At 48.5% G+C, this 16,502-nt stretch overlaps 2 protein-coding genes and 1 long non-coding RNA gene across 5 annotated transcripts; 1 reads left to right on the forward strand and 2 right to left on the reverse strand.

The window, feature by feature from the left end:
• Window positions 1-1,131: 1,131 nt before the first annotated feature.
• Window positions 1,132-4,323, forward strand: LOC120798087. The gene is made up of 3 exons (XR_005708618.1): window positions 1,132-1,305; window positions 3,042-4,022; window positions 4,275-4,323. It is a non-coding gene; the product is annotated as an uncharacterized LOC120798087 (long non-coding RNA).
• LOC120798086 (mid1-interacting protein 1-B-like) lies at window positions 4,175-8,509 on the reverse strand. 3 transcript variants are annotated; one of them, XM_040142103.1, is made up of 2 exons: window positions 8,053-8,509; window positions 4,175-7,217 (listed from the first exon to the last, which is right to left on the reverse strand). In XM_040142103.1, exon 2 carries the CDS (start codon window positions 6,937-6,939, stop codon window positions 6,478-6,480), a length of 462 nt encoding a protein of 153 aa, XP_039998037.1. In that variant the 5' UTR covers window positions 6,940-7,217; window positions 8,053-8,509; the 3' UTR covers window positions 4,175-6,477. The 3 variants fall into 3 exon arrangements, with proteins under 3 accessions (XP_039998037.1, XP_039998038.1, XP_039998036.1); XM_040142104.1 differs by having other exon boundaries at window positions 8,041-8,509; XM_040142102.1 differs by having other exon boundaries at window positions 7,844-8,509.
• A 1,730-nt stretch (window positions 8,510-10,239) lies between these two features.
• On the reverse strand, window positions 10,240-16,222 carry LOC120797968 (tetraspanin-7-like). Its single transcript, XM_040141818.1, has 7 exons — window positions 15,778-16,222; window positions 12,973-13,161; window positions 12,720-12,794; window positions 12,520-12,615; window positions 11,707-11,862; window positions 11,545-11,628; window positions 10,240-10,311 (listed from the first exon to the last, which is right to left on the reverse strand). The coding sequence occupies exons 1-7, from the start codon at window positions 15,856-15,858 to the stop codon at window positions 10,243-10,245; spliced, it is 750 nt and encodes a 249-aa protein (XP_039997752.1). The 5' UTR covers window positions 15,859-16,222; the 3' UTR covers window positions 10,240-10,242.
• Between the last annotated feature and the right edge of the window lie 280 nt (window positions 16,223-16,502).

Genomic DNA, 16,502 nt, shown 5'->3' on the forward strand with positions numbered 1-16,502 from the left:
GTGTGGGGCTAATCACTTCATGTAGTACTTTCCACATCCCCGTGGATCAGCGAAGTCTTGTCTTAGCCCATAATCAAGCCTCGTACTGTATCTGCAGAGGCAGAAAGTGGAAGGTACAGGTACCTCCGACGTGTCAGCGAGGACAGTGCGGGAGGATGTTCTTTCTTTCTCATTTCAGTGGCTGCTTTTCCAAATCGCGCCTCCAGTTCGGCTACGTCTGCATTTACCAATCGCATCGGAGCAACGTGACACGTGGTTTAATTCGGGCGACCCGCGCGGAACCCGAACTTCCAACCAGGTGTAGAGAAAGTCTGCGGACGTGACGTCCATGTGTCAGGAACATGGACTCACACACTCAGCACGCGTTGTTCAGTTTGCTGGACTTCTATTTTTAGACTCGGGGCTAAATGTGGAACTTGCTCTGAAGAGAGTCAACAAATAACTTCGCAGTGTGTGTGTGTGTGTGTTTGATCCGGTTTGAGCCACCACAGTTTTATCAGAGGCCAATATCTGATACTGTACATGTGCCACACACACACACACACACACACACACACTGCGTGTTTGATCAACCTTCAACTTCATCCTGATAACAGACTAATTATAATTGTAAAAGCTGAGCTGCAACAGCCACCCAGTATGCTGAGGGCTAAAATTAGTAGAAAATGAATGGCACTTTTGTATTGGTTTCCTCACCTTGAAGTCCAGAAATTCACAAGGTGAAAGAAAAGATGGTCAAAGTACAGCGACGCTTTTAAAAGCCGCTTCTGAACCTTGGGTTTTTTAAAATGTCATTTTGTGGCTCTCTCTCGATGTTCTGGACGAATTTGATGATATTTTAGTTGTTTTTTTAGAGGTTGTTTATATTTCTATATACTATACTTGTTCTATATGTTTTTATTTGATCTCAATTCTTACTTGTTTTTATGTGATGTTTATATCGTTTACTTCTCTTTATTTATTTGCGTTGGCTCCTACTAGTGTTGACTGCAATGATCATTAATACTGATATTAATAAATGAAGTCGTAACAAAGCTTCAGAAGGAAAAACCAGAAACCGGTTCTCATGTTGAGGCTGAGGGTAATATAAACGTGTTCCCGCCCCCGGACCAGACCCGGATCTGAGTCAGGGCGAGGAGGGCAGTGAGAGGCTGAGTGAAAGCTGCGGAGTAAGCAGAGCTGCTAAATGAAGCCCAACGCCGCACCGACGCACCTGTGCGCGTGTTTGTCCCCGTCCACGAATCTGGCCCCCGGACCGGTTTTTCTGGCAGAAACTGGACTTCCAGAGTTCCTACCGGACCGAAGGTGAAAAGATGAACCTGTTTCTTGTTTCTGGCGAGGTTGTGTAAACACGCGAGCGCGCGCACGCACACACACTCCCGAAGCAAAGCAAACACCGACTCGGGAGCAGCTCGTCAGAAAAGCTGCTGGTCATCAGCTGAACTCCGCGGGGACCCACCGGGGAACCACCGTCCTCGGTTGTCCCCGAGACTCCGAGGAGGTGGAGCGGGAACACCGTTTGCACAACACCTTCATCGAGACCCAAATAGGATCCAAAGCTCCCAGAGTTCATCCAAACGAGCCCCATGTCCCTGCGAATCCGTTTCCGGTCACGGGTCACTTCTGAGGCTGTGGTTGGTGCTGAAGAAAAACGTGTCCTCCATTTTCTTTGACCCGTTTTATTCGTTGAGTCTCTCAACCTGTGAATCGTGACCAAACTTCTCATTCTCTGATTCATTATCAGTTGGTGGACGAGCTTTCCGTTAATAGCGATACTACTTTTCTTATTTTTAACTACTATTCTATATACTTGGCTCATTTTTCAACAGATTTTTTGGTAACTTTTCTGACTTTTGCAGCTCATCACTCATCTTCTGACCAACGATCATGAGGATTCGCTATTGTTCTATTTTTATGACTAACGGAGTTCGATTATTGGTCTCATTTCATTTTGTCAAGACGAATCCATCTTTTACCAATCGTCTTATCTTTGCGACTAATAATCAATCGGTTGTCCTATTTATCGATCTTGCTGTTCGTCATTCTTACTAAACATCACACGTTTGTGACAAATGATCATATTTTTTGACTCGTTAACTCATTTTTGTTCCTACTAAACCATTTTCTAGATCATTTCGGAGACCGATTCTCAATGAGCCTTAGTCTTATTTCCGTGACCAGTCCTCACATTTTTGAATCCATTTAACCGGCAGCCATTTTGGTTGATCCGCACTGGAATTTCGTCCACGAGGCGTCCGCTGACTCGTCTCCTGTCCCCGGGAGCAGAGAGTGTCTGGCAGACAGGCGAGGTTTGGCTCTGAGGTCAGAGGGATCATCTCCGGGGCAGGAGTCCGCTCCTGCCGTTAGAGACGGGTTGTGTCGGGCTTTTGTTTCCGTCTCCCCGTCGTGACTGACCGGGCGGACCGACTCCTGCACGACAGCAGACGTGGTTCAAGTTCAAAGAGTCTGGTGTTGTTTTAGATTTCGTTTAGAGTCAAACACACGGAGAGTATCAAATAAAAAGTATGAAAAAGTTCAATATGGATCATGTGAAAGACAAGAAGAGGATTTATTTAACACACACACACACACACACACCACATAACTGACCTTATATACCGTATATGTCCGGCCTCACCTTCAAAGTTCAGCTTCACAACCTCTGTGATCTAAGTTCTTCTTTTTCTTGCAGCTGTCAGACAGGAGCTGATGTAACTCTGGTGTTGCACTCGACTGTTTTACAGGGATTTCTAGCTTTCGTCCCTTTTATGTGTAAAGGAGGTGAAATTAACACGCAAGCGACAGGATGCAGCCGTGGAAAGTTCCTGGTCTGAAAATGCGTTCACACAAACTGAGTGTTTTGGTAGGAAGTTTATTAATATTATTAACACTGAAAACAAAATCATCAGCCACGTGGTTTTATCAGCTGACATTAACAATCAGTTCTTCTTAATGAGACTGACCCTCTGACACTGGCGACATAAACGTTAAGTTGCCTTTAAAATGCTGTTTGTGTTGTCTGTTGCTTCTTCATCCGCCAGGAAACCAACACACGCAGAAACCTGCTGACGTCCGGCTTCGGCTGAAAACACACCTGAGAACACAATGAGCACCTGTCAGAGTGTGTGTGTCTGTCAACAAAAAGGTGTCTGACCCAACAAGACGCACACATTGCTTTCTACACGCCCGTGTGTGTGTGTGTGTGTGCGTATCAACGCGCCATTAGTGTCGTCACGGTAACAGCAGCAGCGATTGCCGGGTGGTGGAAGCTGCCGCTGGTTGCCAAGGCGATGTCAAGCCGCCGTGTGACCTTCGGAGCGGGGACGGACTCCGGCTTCTCTTAAGCGAGTCAGAGCGAAGAGGTTTTACATTTGAGTTCATTGTCTGTGAAATCTGTGAAAAAACACAGAATAAAACACACAAACCGAACTGAATCATCACGGCGGGAAAGAAAATGAACGCGACACAGAGGGACCACTTCCTGTGTCCTGGCCAGGCCTTCCACACCCTCTACACCAGCCAGTGTGTACGATGCTCTGACACCTGGAGAAGGAGTTAAACATCCAGACTGCGGATGGGCACCGTCAGGCCTCAAAACCCTCCTGGACCCGGCACCTACGTGACAAAATTAAAGCAAAAAGGAAAATCCCATAATGCCGTCATCATATTATTCACAATAAAAACACACACTAAACGTTTTGGTCACTTACGAAATGTTTGCCATCTTTTTCTAAAGCCACTGATGCTTCTCAGTGTAGCCTGCACAGAGGTGTTTAACCAAAGCCTGAATGATGTCTGTAGGGACCTTCCGGAGTTGACTCTACCGCCAGCTGTGGTTTCCTCAGAGCAATCCTAACCCTTCACGGGGGGGGGTCTGCTTTTCAAACACTCCCCAGATGTCCCTAAGCCGAGTCAGCTTCCTGCCTGGAACACGGCGATCTATGATTCATCGTCGGAGGAAACAGAAACTCGTCACTTTCCATCTTTGAAAATCGTCATCGCGCAAAACTGCAGTGAAAGAGGTTTGACAATTTTTGTCTCTTCTTTTAATGTCAAATTAAATGTAAAATAAGAAGACGACAACACGAGGCTCAACGGTCCGTTTTGAAGCCACACTGATCGTTGTGGTCACTGACATGAATTCAACTCTTTGAGAAAGAAACAAGCACTGACATACTCATCAAAACCTTTAATTGCCAAGCTGGACATTAAATAGAAAAATGCATTGCTCTGTGGAATTTACATTATTTTCACATACCGTATTTTACACACAGGTACAGCCATCGACCATGAAGCACAGCGTTACTCCTTTTTTTATTAAAGCTTCTTAAAAAGTCACGAGTGCAGTGCACAAGATTTTTGGTTTTTTCTTCCTGATTTTTTGCTGCTTTAAAAACTTTAAATCAAAAGACGGTTTCGTTAAACTCTGCTTTGCGTCTTTATCCCAAGAAAAACAACATCTTTCAGTTATCAGATGTGGTTCGGGTTGTGGGTGTGTGGCTTCGATGCCGTTCAGTAGCAAAAGAATATTCTAGTATTTTTTGAAATTCAGGGAAATCTAGCTGAAGTTTTGAATGAGCTGCAGGTGAACGACATCAGCTTCAGAAGGATGTGTAGAGCTTGTAGTTGTAGACAGACACTGTACGTCTAATTGTTTTTTACCACTGTAAAGTAGAGATGAAGCGAGTCAGAAAATTAGCCGGCAGCAATTTTGATAATCGGTTAGTTGTCTGAGTTTGATTTTGTTAAAGAAAAGAGAAGAAGTTAACACAGATGTGAGTATCTTGGTTTTTTCTCTGCCTTATATCCCAGTTGTTGATCAGACAAAACAAGACATTTGAAGACGTCCCCTTGGACACTTTACACTCTGTACAATTAACATTATTGAGAATTAACTATTGAAATTCATTAAAAAAGTATTTGTCAGATTCGTTAGTAATGAAAATAATGCTCATTGGCAAGCCTACTTTAGAAGATAGATTTACTGTCCGGCTGCCACTAAGGATTATTTTCCATCATCGATTCATCTCTCGATCACCTTCGCGTCGTAAAGATGCACAAACGCAACGTTCTCTCTCCCACAACCAGTTCCACCAGCTCAATCTGCTGGGACAGAGGGTCGGTCTCATGAAGCCCGGGATGCTGTAGCACCGAAACGACGTACCGCGGATCGACCCCTGACACGTCTAATAACGGCTTCGTCAGCGCTGACACTGATCAGAACGTCCCTGCTGTTGTCCGTCAGCGACGCCACCAGCCTCAACCAACTGCTGAAACGTCGGGAAACATAAAGTCAAACTTGATCCAGTACATGTCGGTTTGATTATTGATGATGTTCCTCATATTGTTCAGAAACCGCTAAAGTATACAAACGTGTCTGTTTTCAGCACATTGGTACCGTATTTAAATGCAAGGTATCCTTTAGTCTCTTCTGTCCAAAACCAAACAGCGACAACTGGGAATTTACTGTCACATCAAACAGAAGAAAGTAGAAAATCAGAGACATTACAGACACTGAAACCGTTGCGGTCAACGACAGAAAAGATTGAGCCGTTTCCAGTTTGTTGTTGGTTAATAACCTGTCAATCAACGAATCTTTTCAGCCCTACCGGACTGGAAACGAAAATGAAAGTTATCTACGTTATCTTCAGTTTGTGCGTCTGCGGTCCAACATAAATATTGGCAAACTGCTTCCTCTTCAGCCATGTCAAACTCCTCAAAGGTTTCGCTCTCAGTGTGTTTGCATAGTTTTGAATTTACAGCGTGAAATGAAGGACGTCCAGAGCAGACAGAGGACAAACACAAACCCTGAAAGCTTAGTGCAAACAGCCCCAAGAAATTCCTTCAAAAACCACAGTCGGACAAGCAACTGGAGAAAATCTCAGGTTCTCCTCCTCTTTTCCAGTTTTTTGTCCGATTTCAACAAACCTCAGTCCCTTTACGATGAATAGAAATGTTGCCGATTTTTGAAACGAACCCTACTGGTGTTTTTTTAGCGCATTAGAGTTCTCGTACAGCGGCTTGTGTTCAAACAACCTTGGCCTCTTTGTTAAGGTGTGTTCATATTTCATAGATCAAGGAAGTTTTTCACTTTCTAGGTGCTTCTCACCCACGACCTCACCTACACTTGGTAACTTCACGAGTCTTGGGTGGACTGCCGAGCGCTCGGGAGCCGGAGCCTGAAGTTTAATTTACGGGTATTTCTTTGTGTAGTCACTACTTTGACTGGAATTTCAATGTGTCCGTACATGGATCACCTGAGCCTAGAGCCCAGGTATCGAAGCGGCACCGGTACTGAAGAATGTGCAATGATTCGCACTGACAGGATAAAGTGAATTTAGTCTTTTCTAGTATTAAAAGTGTCAGTGTTGATTTTTTTCCTCCCACGAAACCGAACCAGAAATGAAGGGTGTACTGATTTGAAGCCAACGAGCTGACACGCGTGTTCAAACACCCGCGTGCTTCTGAAGAACTCCGTCAGTTCCCACAGCCGATCTCCTCCTTGTAGCGGTTCGTGAGCGTGTTGGCCTTGCGCGTCAGTTTGGACAGAACCGCGTGGAGTCCGTTCAGGTGGTAATGAAACTGTTTCTCCAGGTCGTCCTCCTCCGCCTCCGCCCGCGACACCTCCGTGGCACCCGCCCTCTCCTTGCCCCGCCCGTCGCCCTGCAGGACGCCCCACTCCATGTCGTTACGGATGGACTTGAGCAGGGCGTACGCGCTGTACATGTCGGCGTCCTGGTGGAAGTAGGCGGTGGCGTTGGCGGCGGCGCCTTTGGCGGTCCTCGCCGCCTGCAGGTCCCCGCTGTCGTCCAGCGGGACGTCCCGCAGCAGGCTGGGCACCATCACCGTCTGGTCCATGTTGTTGACGGCGCCGATGAAGCGGCTCATGGCGTTGAAGAGCGAGTTCTTCTGGTTGTAGGAGTCCGATATCTGCATCATGGCGAGCGAACCCGAAGCCTTCTTTCACCGCCAGTCCAGAGACAAACTTAGCCCGCTAATGCTCTTTACAGGATTATTATGAGGCCGACTCGCTCCTGACTCCCAAAGAGCTGGACCAGGTCGCACAGGTACGCTCAGCACTCCAGCATGGATCAGTGAGCCGCTCTCCTGGCTACAGAGTCCGCAGTTTCGCTCTGAGAGCCCGGCGTCCGATCTGGGGATGGGCAGCGTCTCCTGCTGCGGGACTCCGGCCCGACGTTTCACCCCAGAGCTCAAACCTGAAACAAAAACCACAGAGAAGCAACGTGAGGCTGGCGGTGGATTGAGCGTCCGACAGGGCGAGAAGTGTGAGCAGGAGGAGGAACATCTGCGAGCACAGCCTGCGATTTTAAGCACAACCTCCGGAGCGACAGAACCACAACGCGTAGAGGCAGGTTAAGAAGCTAGCAGCTTAGCATCAGCAGGCTAGAAGCAGCTAACGCAACTAGCATTCCGGCCGGTGAATACCGCTATTCGCATCGGCGCCACATAAACACTCATCTCGTCAACGCGAGCGGCTGAACGTCGATGAGACAAGAGTGACAAACTACCACTGGCCGCCGCTAGTTGGCGCTAAAAGAGCCTGCCAGCGACCGGGCGCCATGGAAGCGCTTGTCCGGCTGCGTCCATTATCGGACACGTCCGTTTCCGTCCGGCTTTTTCCACTTTTTCGCCACAACCGCTCCCTCGGCAAAACACAGACATGTCCACTCCCACGGTGTCGTAGTGCTGTGTGTTGCTTCCGAGTTGAAAATCTAAATTCCCGGCGTACCGGCACCGCCGCATCCGCTCGACGGCAAGCGGTTTCCTCGCTTCTTTCTAGAAAACTGAACGGACCGCGTCCGATAATGGAACAGGCTCCCACCGTTGTTGTTTCGAGTTTAAATTGGAGGCATCCACAACCGGTCGACTGTTGGCAAATTAACCGCCCGCAGCTGCGTGTCTTCGCGTCTATTTCGATTCTATTGCCCGCGGTTTAAGCTGTTTAACCCTCCGTGTTAATCCGGGGACAAAGCGACAGGAGCAGCCACCGTAAAGTTGACGGGTAATAATTCCGGGTACCGTCGAGCTCACCGCGTGTCGGTCGCGTCGGTGTCCGTCTCTGCCCGTTAATCTGTCCCCGAGGAGGCACCGGGCGGCGCACCGGCGGCGCTGGGCGGGGACTGTCAGGAAGGACCGAACCTCCGGAGACAGCCAATCGCAGGCGGGCAAGACCCCGTGACGTCACGCGGAGCCTTCGCAGAACCTCCCACGAGCCGCTCCCTCGCAGGCCGAGGTTCCGCTTCCGTGTTTCTAAAGCCACTAGAGAACCCGGTCAGTTGTGTTCGTGTTATTTTGGCGTGTTCCCTTATTGGCGTTCCTGAGAAGAACCCCCGCATTTTCCCGTTGTTTGTTGTTGTTGCTAACTCCTCCGTGTGTGATATTTAGAAGGACAGGTCCCTTCTGTCATGTTCTCACTAGTGCAGCAGTGAATTCATCTCACGTTCTAAGAGGAATATTGGAGCTTAGAATAAACAAGGTTCGCATCTGTTAAATTACATTTGTCGTTTACCCCGATGACAATGTCACCGTTTTATCCGGCTGATCTGGATTTGAATTTGAATATTTACTGCTGATTCGTCGATTTACGTGACGATGACTCTACAGATCTGGGAACAGGAGTTTCATTCATAGTATCCTGGTGTTTAGTGACTTATTTATGGCTTAATTTTAAATTCATTATTGTTTGATGTCGTCTCCGCTTCCTCCGCAAGTCAACGAGTAGCTCGGTGGGATTTTTTAGTCAAAAAGACAAAATGAACACTTGTTTTATGCTCGTTTACATCCGATGACCCGACGAAGTCCTGCGGGTCCCCTCGCTGGGCTGGAGCTGGAACATCGCCCCCTTCTGGCCGTAGATCGACATCACGGCTGGTTTCAGGTTCAAGGTGAAATTATTATTAATTTATACTAAATGACGTTCTTACCTTTCAGACATGACTTTTAGTCAAAGAGGAAAATAACTCCAGACATTTATTATGTATTATTTGACATGAACCCGTTTTTGTTGTTTGAATCTGGAATTTATTTAGAATCTATTTCCCAGTTTTTTGTCTGATGTGCTCATTTTGTCATGCTCACGTTATGCTCAGAAAATACTCCTAGATAAAATCACTTGAAGCCAGATTCTGCTCTGGCAATGGAGTTAAATACGTATCCAAGTAAATCCATTGAATCATTTCTGTATTTGTGAATTGTCGATTTAATTGGTATAATAAAATATGAACCCATCCAGTTTTCTATAAATGTGTGACTTCATTTCAAAGGAGAAATCAGTGATGACCACAATATATTTGAAACTTGAAATGTTTTCTTCCCCACATTCATTTATTTCTTCTGATTGTAAACAGCTCTCTGCATTCTCCACCTCGTATCTGTAATTTTATTCATAGTTTCCTCTTCCTGGTTTTACACGCGGAAATTACCGTATGTGTGTTTCTCATTGTTTTCAATAAAAGGAAAAAACCTCGGTTTTCCTGTTTTATTTCTCAGCACATGACAGTTCACAGTATCAACACACAGCTTCATTCCCACTGAAAAACATGGATTCCATTAAATGACTGCTTCAGTGTCACGTACAGTCCTCGGTGTGCCGCTCCACCGAAAGCACAGAGGTTAGACCCGCTGCTTGCCGTACAGTACGAAACACTGGAATACAAAGCGGACATAAAGAAAACGGCGTCACGACACAGTACGCGTGGTCGGGGTGCAGCTAGCGTCTCCAGGGGCCTGGTGTAAAACTCGGGCCCCTGGGGACCCCTGAGACAAACGTACGGATCAGAGACGCCACGTGAGCCCCACATGAAGAAGAACACAGTGGATGACGTGACGACACGGTCCTCGCGGTCGGAAACGAACTTTAACTTTGAAATGGAAATGTGGGAGACGTCCTTGAAGTTTTCAGGATCAAGGAAAACGTTTGTTTCAGGGACACAGTCACGACAACAGAACAGCAGCGCCCCCTAGTGGCAGCACGAGAGTATTCTGAAGTTACTTCTCGTTATGATTGACCATGTATGAGTTCTTGACCTGAACAGCCAATCAGCTTCAAAGAAAGTGGTACGTGTGCATGTGTGTGTGTACTTCCTCGGGTTTCCATGGCGATGTGCATCCTTGTCTCCTTTTTTCTGTAAAACAAAAGAAGACAGAGGAATAAGAGCGGACGGAGGCGATGGACAACACGGGACGCGGCGTTTGCCGGCGTGTGTGAGTGCGCGTTACCTGTTAGACCATCTCGTACTGGTTGGCGCTGATGAAGCGAGACAAGCAGCAGGCCAGAGACATCCCTATTAACTGGAGACAGAACCGGAGACATCGCGTTCCTTTATTCATTTCCACACCAAACCAGAGGCTTCTCTGTCGTCATACAGTGTTCAAATCCAGATGTGTGTGTACAACGTGTGCATGCTTGTGTACAGTGTATGTAGATGGCCATGTGGGGGCTAGGTACGTACGTTCACCCGCATGTGTGTTAAACCAAATTTACACCGTAACAGCTAAAGCTTCCCGACCTACGTGCCGATTAACCGGGCGGGGGGAGAGGCGCGTAACGGGGGTCGCCGCAATGCATCATGGGCCGCCATTGCACCTTAATTGGCGGAGCGTTCCTTTAACTTTTGTCTACTGACATGTAATCGGCCTGATTAATGAAAGCTCCGCACGTGGGCCTTTTATAGGATACGGAGGTGGTCACCATGACAACGAGCAGTGCCGTCAGGACCAATGGGACATGTTATCTGAAGGAAACCACACACACACACTTTTTCATCACCTCTTCCTTCCTCACATCAAAAGTGCTTCATCATTCAATTATGAAAATTATATTAAATTTTAATTTTCTCGGTATGTGGTGTTTTTTTTGTACTAACTTATAATTAGATTTTTTTTTTTTTTAAACAGTCCAGCGGGGACCTGATCCTCAGTCCTGTGTCTCTCTTCACTGTGACACGGTGCTGCCCTCTGAAGGACGAGACCAGGAACTGCAGCTACACTGCGTTCACGATTCACAGCCTCAGAAACACTCAAACATCGTTTCGAGGTTTTAACTGTTGATGTCCAGACTGTTGAACCGTTGATGTCTCAGGTTTTCAATAACAAAATCCCATCTGATAAACAATCTCCACTCAAGGTCCACTTACCTGCTGGTTGAAAGCTCCAGAACAAAATATATATATAAAATATTTTGTTTCTTTGGTTTTACAGAAGTCTGCAGCGCTTAGCAACCACTTTTAACTGTTAAATATTATTTTAGGTCCGTGATGTGAGATGATTAACAGACGTTATTCAGCTCGTTATTAGTGATTAAAATGTCTGATAATGAACTGAGGATGAGGAGCGCGACTCGAATGGGTCTTCACGTCAGGGTAACAGGCTAAACCTTCGTCTACATTTCAGGATTTTTAATTTGCGTTGTCTTCGATTTCGTATAATTTTGCCGGCGATTTGTTATCGGTGACTTCATTCCGCATGTTAATTATATTCTTTAACGGCAACGGTTCTGGCTCGTCCAGACTTTGTGTGGAGTACCTGAGAGAAGGCGATGCCGAAGGTAACTCCAGCGACGATTCCCACGTTGCTCTCTATGGAGGACGTCACCAGCTCATAACAGCCCTGCAGAAACACACTCCGTTAGCTCACTCATCCAGTCAGCCGGTCATCCCTAGTGTGCGTTCTGTGCGTGCGTCCGACCTGCGCGTAGACTTTACGTGCAGCCAAAGTTGCGTTCTTCAGGTCGGCTCCGCTGCAGTCGGAGAAGCTCACACAACAGCTGGCGGGAATCCCGCCGACCGGAAAGTACACGCTGCTGAACCAACTGGTGTAGTTATAAACTCCACAGCAGTGCAACTGCGGAGAAGGGGAGAAGAGGATCGATCTGTAGGTGTGAAGTCTACGTTTAGAGGTAACCCTAACCCTCCTGTCTGGTCTGAGCCCTTAACATTGAGTTGAAAGGCCTGATCGTGAGCTTGAGGGCAGCTGGTTGTTCTGTATCCTCACACGCATAGTTCTGTGTCTCATCAGCATGTGACTGGATCTCTGCTGTCATCAGTATGAGCACGGACCTGTGATCAGCGCAAGTCCGACCCCCTGAACCAGTAACTTCTGACGCGGTTGACGAGGTTGTCCTCACACTTACCGAGGAAAGAAACCGACCCAAAGTTCTGCTACACAAAACTGAAATCTTTTCTCCGGTCTTTGTTTTATTGTTTTACCTCTTTGGGTCTTTAAAATGTGCTAAAGTGAGACAATCTGAGGAGTTTAGAGGTCAGAGTCTTCAACTTCTAGGTTTCCCACACCTGCCGATGAGGACCGCAAAGTGGAAACTGCTTTATTTCAGGAGCCCAAATGTTCGGGAAACACTGTCTTGTGTGATAAAAACTGAGTCTCTCTGGTTAGACAAGAATTTCACACTGTAAAAAACCAAACGATAATTCAGGGAAGTAATGGTCAGATTAATCAATAGAGTTAGTCATAACTTGATTAGAGAGAGAGAGAGACACCGACTCTGCGTTGGACACCGTCCACAGCCAGGCTCCTGTCGTCTCGTCCGTCGTATTTCATCACTGCATCGCTGTACGTAGTGAGGAAAGTGCCTTTAATCTGCACACACACACACACACACACAGAAACACACACATCGTGTCGGTGAGAGTGTGTCGAAGGTGCGAAACCTCTGGATCGTGCGTGTCTGTGTGCATCTTCACCTCGTGCCGAAAGACGAAGCCAGAGATTCCGGCGATGAGTTCGGACATGAAGACCAGAGACAGAAAAGCAGCGTACTGAGCAGGGGTCAGAGGTCAGAGGTCAGGATCGGGTTATGTCAAAGGGTCACGCACAGGTCATGCAGACATCACACAGTGTAATGGGACGAGAAAGAAGCAAGGAACTAACAAAAACACACATTTCCACACAGACTAAACACCCGATAATCCAAATAACGTCACAAGCTCCACGGACCAGTTTTAGCATCCAGGGGCGCCCCCTGCAGGTGGCGAAGCAGCCGAACAGCCCGAACAGCACGATGGCGGCTCCGGTGCCGGTGAGGACATACGGCGCGTTGGAGGGGCCGCTGGAAATCAGTAGCGTGTAGGGGCCCAACATGAACTTCCACCACAACCCCACCGACAGCAGGACCACACCTGTCACCTGAGGGGGGAGGGGCTACAGGTCATTATTCTGCTCTCGGCAGGTTTCCACCAGTTTTATCAATGAAAGCCGCCAGAGACCTGCAGCGGACGGGCGGAATCTCCGAGAGGAGGAGGGAGGACAGCGCTGAGCAGTGATTCAGTAACACATGAGCCCGTAATGAGCTCCAACAGTAAAGTGACAAACTGACAAACGGACGAGAAGAAGCAGACCAAGCGGCGGCGGCGGCGGCCAGAGCTCCGATCCACGTCCCGAGTCAGGATCAGGAGCAAGTCAGGTCGCGCCCTGTCCTCTCACCCAAAATAAACGCTGACGTATCTGCGTGGTGGCGTGTTGGTGGCAGAAGCTCAGCAATCAACCTCTCTGATTGGTTGGTGGTAGAAGAAGCGCAATAATCAACCTCTCTGATTGGTTGGTGGTAGAAGAAGCGCAATAATCAACCTCTCTGATTGGTTGGTGGCCTAAGAAGCTCATAATCTGGTCAGTTATCGAGTCACCACAGGGTCATTAACTGTTCTATTAGCTTTGCTACACTAAAGACCTGATGATGAGCTTCTGGACCTGTAACATTCTGACTATGAAAACGAGAGCGAGTCAGTTTGATGGGTTTGAAATCGATAATCTACACTATTGCTTTAATACCGGTCATGTTGTGATTTCTAACCAGCCTGCTATTTCTGATGCTCGTGAATTTAACTTGTATTAAACCTGCTTTACATCGTTTCTTTCACAATTTTGAGTCTTTTCAGAGAGTAGTTGAAAGACTCCGGTGGCGTCCCGACTGAAAAACAAGTGGGAATTATGTTAATTTATTCAACCGGCCCCGAATAGTTTTCATATGTTAAACTCCATAGAAAGATCAATAAACTGTTTTTTTTTTAATGTGAAAACGCGGATTTGTTTTAACTGTGGACCCACGGAAACACACCAGTCCCAGGGACAAAGATGTTACAGACACAGAAACGTGTAACATGAGCTCTAACATCAGACACTTGACTCGTTTTGGTTTATTTCAGGACACGTGTGTCGAGGCTCGAGCTAACCGGGTTACCGCGATTTCAACACAACGCGTCCCCAGCATCTGCCTCCGCCTCTCGCTCGGTGTCTTTAGAAGACTGAACTCTGTTCGGAGGCGTTTTGGGGGTCGGCGGAGGCTGAAGGCGCCGGATTTGTACATGGAGCGAAGTCTGTTTCTGAAAAGCTGGCGCTTTGGAAAACGGGCTCTTGTCCGGACACCGTGTCGGGTCGAGGTGGTCTATGAGGACATCTGCCAGGACATCGGGTCCGGCCGGAGGGTGAAAGAGGAGAGAAGACAGGACGCCGGCGGGAGACGAGTGAGGGAGGCGTTCGATCCGGACTCCTGGTCGTGCCCGCCCGCGGCGTCTGCGTGTCCCTGGCCTCGAACGGGGGGAGACACTCGTCGCCTGTCGCCCTTCAGAGGACGACCGGTCGGATTCGGGACAAAAGACGAAATCGTGCCGCGGACGACAGGTTGTGTCTGTGAAACTTCGGCATCCGATTCAGGTTCACGCCAGCGACCGAGGAACCCGGAGTTACTGTCCATCCGTCGGTAGCGGCGGCGGCGGAAAGGTCATTTAATTCGCTCGGTGGGAAGTTTAGCGACATTAAAGAGGAATTTTTCATTCAGATCATCAAATCGATTATCAGTTATCCACAAGAAACTATAAAAGGCAGCAGATGTATTTGTTACCAGGTCCGGGTAACGACCAAGACCGGACACCAGAGTGGGGCGGGACAGCTACCTGGGACTACGCAAGAACCAGAACTACACAGAAACCGGGGCTAATCAGCATCTCAAGCTAGGAAATACCTAGAAAAGAAACGAGGCTAAAGCTCAGCTGTAATCGAGACGGGGAACCGACCCAGGACGAGGGGACGAGAAAACAACCAGGGGCCACAGCCAGGACCAGGCCGGACCCCGTGCAGGCTGTGCTGTTGTATTTTCAGAGCTTCATTATCACCTGGGTGTCACAGCTCCGGGATCCTCCTCATTCCTCAGAGTCCAGATAATTACCGAACCGGCTCCTCTCAGCCCCGGGTGACCTCTGACCTTTAGACGCTTCGTGAACTTTCGGAGTCCTGGATTCGAACCCGAAGTTCAGACCGTCCAGGTCCAGATCAGCGAATCTCAGTTTTTTTCTGGTTCCTGTTTTCCCGACGTCGGGTCACGACCGGCCCCGAATACAACGACCGGTTTCTTCAACCGGCACCGTGGACATTTTAAGACCCGTTTTAATTCGGAACGAAGGCGCCGACTTCCGTTTCCATGGCAGGTCGTGTGTCTCTAGACCAAACTATAATCGATAATTGAATACGGTGAAAATCAAACACACCTCGCGGCGGCAGGGAAAACCTCGCATCTCCGAAATACCAACTTCGGACGCGTTGGTGGAAATTCACGATGTTTGTTTGGTCGTTCGAATAAACAGGAAGATTTTAGGGATTGAAACGTCTTTGAAAAAGCGGCTCGGAAAACCATCGCGGGTCTGGTCTGACGGCAAAACAAACAAGAGTTTAGTCAGAGATGAAAAAAGGAACAACAACGTTTAGCGTCTGGAGACGAACAAACAACGAGCCGGTCTTCGGGTCTCTCACCCAGAAGATGAAGGAGTAGAGCAGCAGCAGCGTCTTCAGGCAGAAGATCACGGGTTTGGTTTCCATCCTCCTCCGAGCCATAGTCCGAGCCACACTGAGGGACCGGGACCGGGACTCGCTCTGTCTCTGCGTCTCGCCCTCGAGCTCAGGTCACTTCACCGAGCCCTGAGACGTGACGGTGCGTCACCCCCTCTGTGACGACGGCAGGCCGGCAGCGCCCCCTGCTGTCCGGAACGGCTACCGCGCGAGTCCACCAGAGAGACCTGAGGTCCCCTCCTCGGTCCCAGTGGGACCCGAGACGGTGCCGAACAACGTGTCGCACAAAGAATCGGACGAGTCCTGCAGACCGACCAGCGACCGGCGCAACGTGGCCGGTCCGTCGTGGTCCTGCGGCCGGAGACAGGTGCTGTGAGGTCTGACGCTTCGTTAGTGCGTTTCCGTGTCACGGTGCAGACGGTCACGTCGTATCTTGAGATCAGCTGAGCGTTTAAAGACATGGTTGGACTGTGGCCTCGACCTCTACCGGCCCCCCTGACAGCCCCCGGATCCTGGATTCTCCTGAGCAAAGCCCAAATGACACCGAAAACACAAGCAGAGCCACAACAACGATTTATTTTACGGGTCATGAAGTTCCCGCGGCGGGAACGGGCCAGAACCGGCCCACGTCGGGTGCGCCGACACTCAGCCATAATTAGCTAAATGCTCAGATTCCACCAGCTTTTCAA

This window comes from Xiphias gladius, chromosome 13, assembly GCF_016859285.1.
Source record: "Xiphias gladius isolate SHS-SW01 ecotype Sanya breed wild chromosome 13, ASM1685928v1, whole genome shotgun sequence".
Taxonomy (NCBI): domain Eukaryota; kingdom Metazoa; phylum Chordata; class Actinopteri; order Istiophoriformes; family Xiphiidae; genus Xiphias; species Xiphias gladius.

What these genes read in the sequence shown, in the direction of transcription:
- LOC120798086 (XM_040142103.1), bottom strand. Translation starts at nt 6,939, where the DNA reads ATGATGCAGATATCGGACTCCTACAACCAGAAGAACTCGCTCTTCAAC.
- LOC120797968 (XM_040141818.1), bottom strand. Translation starts at nt 15,858, where the DNA reads ATGGCTCGGAGGAGGATGGAAACCAAACCCGTGATCTTCTGCCTGAAG. An exon ending in TCTACTCCTTCATCTTCTGG is followed by an intron (nt 13,162 to 15,777) that starts GTGAGAGACCCG and finishes CTCCCCCCTCAG; the next exon opens with GTGACAGGTGTGGTCCTGCT. An exon ending in GCCCCTGGATGCTAAAACTG is followed by an intron (nt 12,795 to 12,972) that starts GTCCGTGGAGCT and finishes ACCCCTGCTCAG; the next exon opens with TACGCTGCTTTTCTGTCTCT.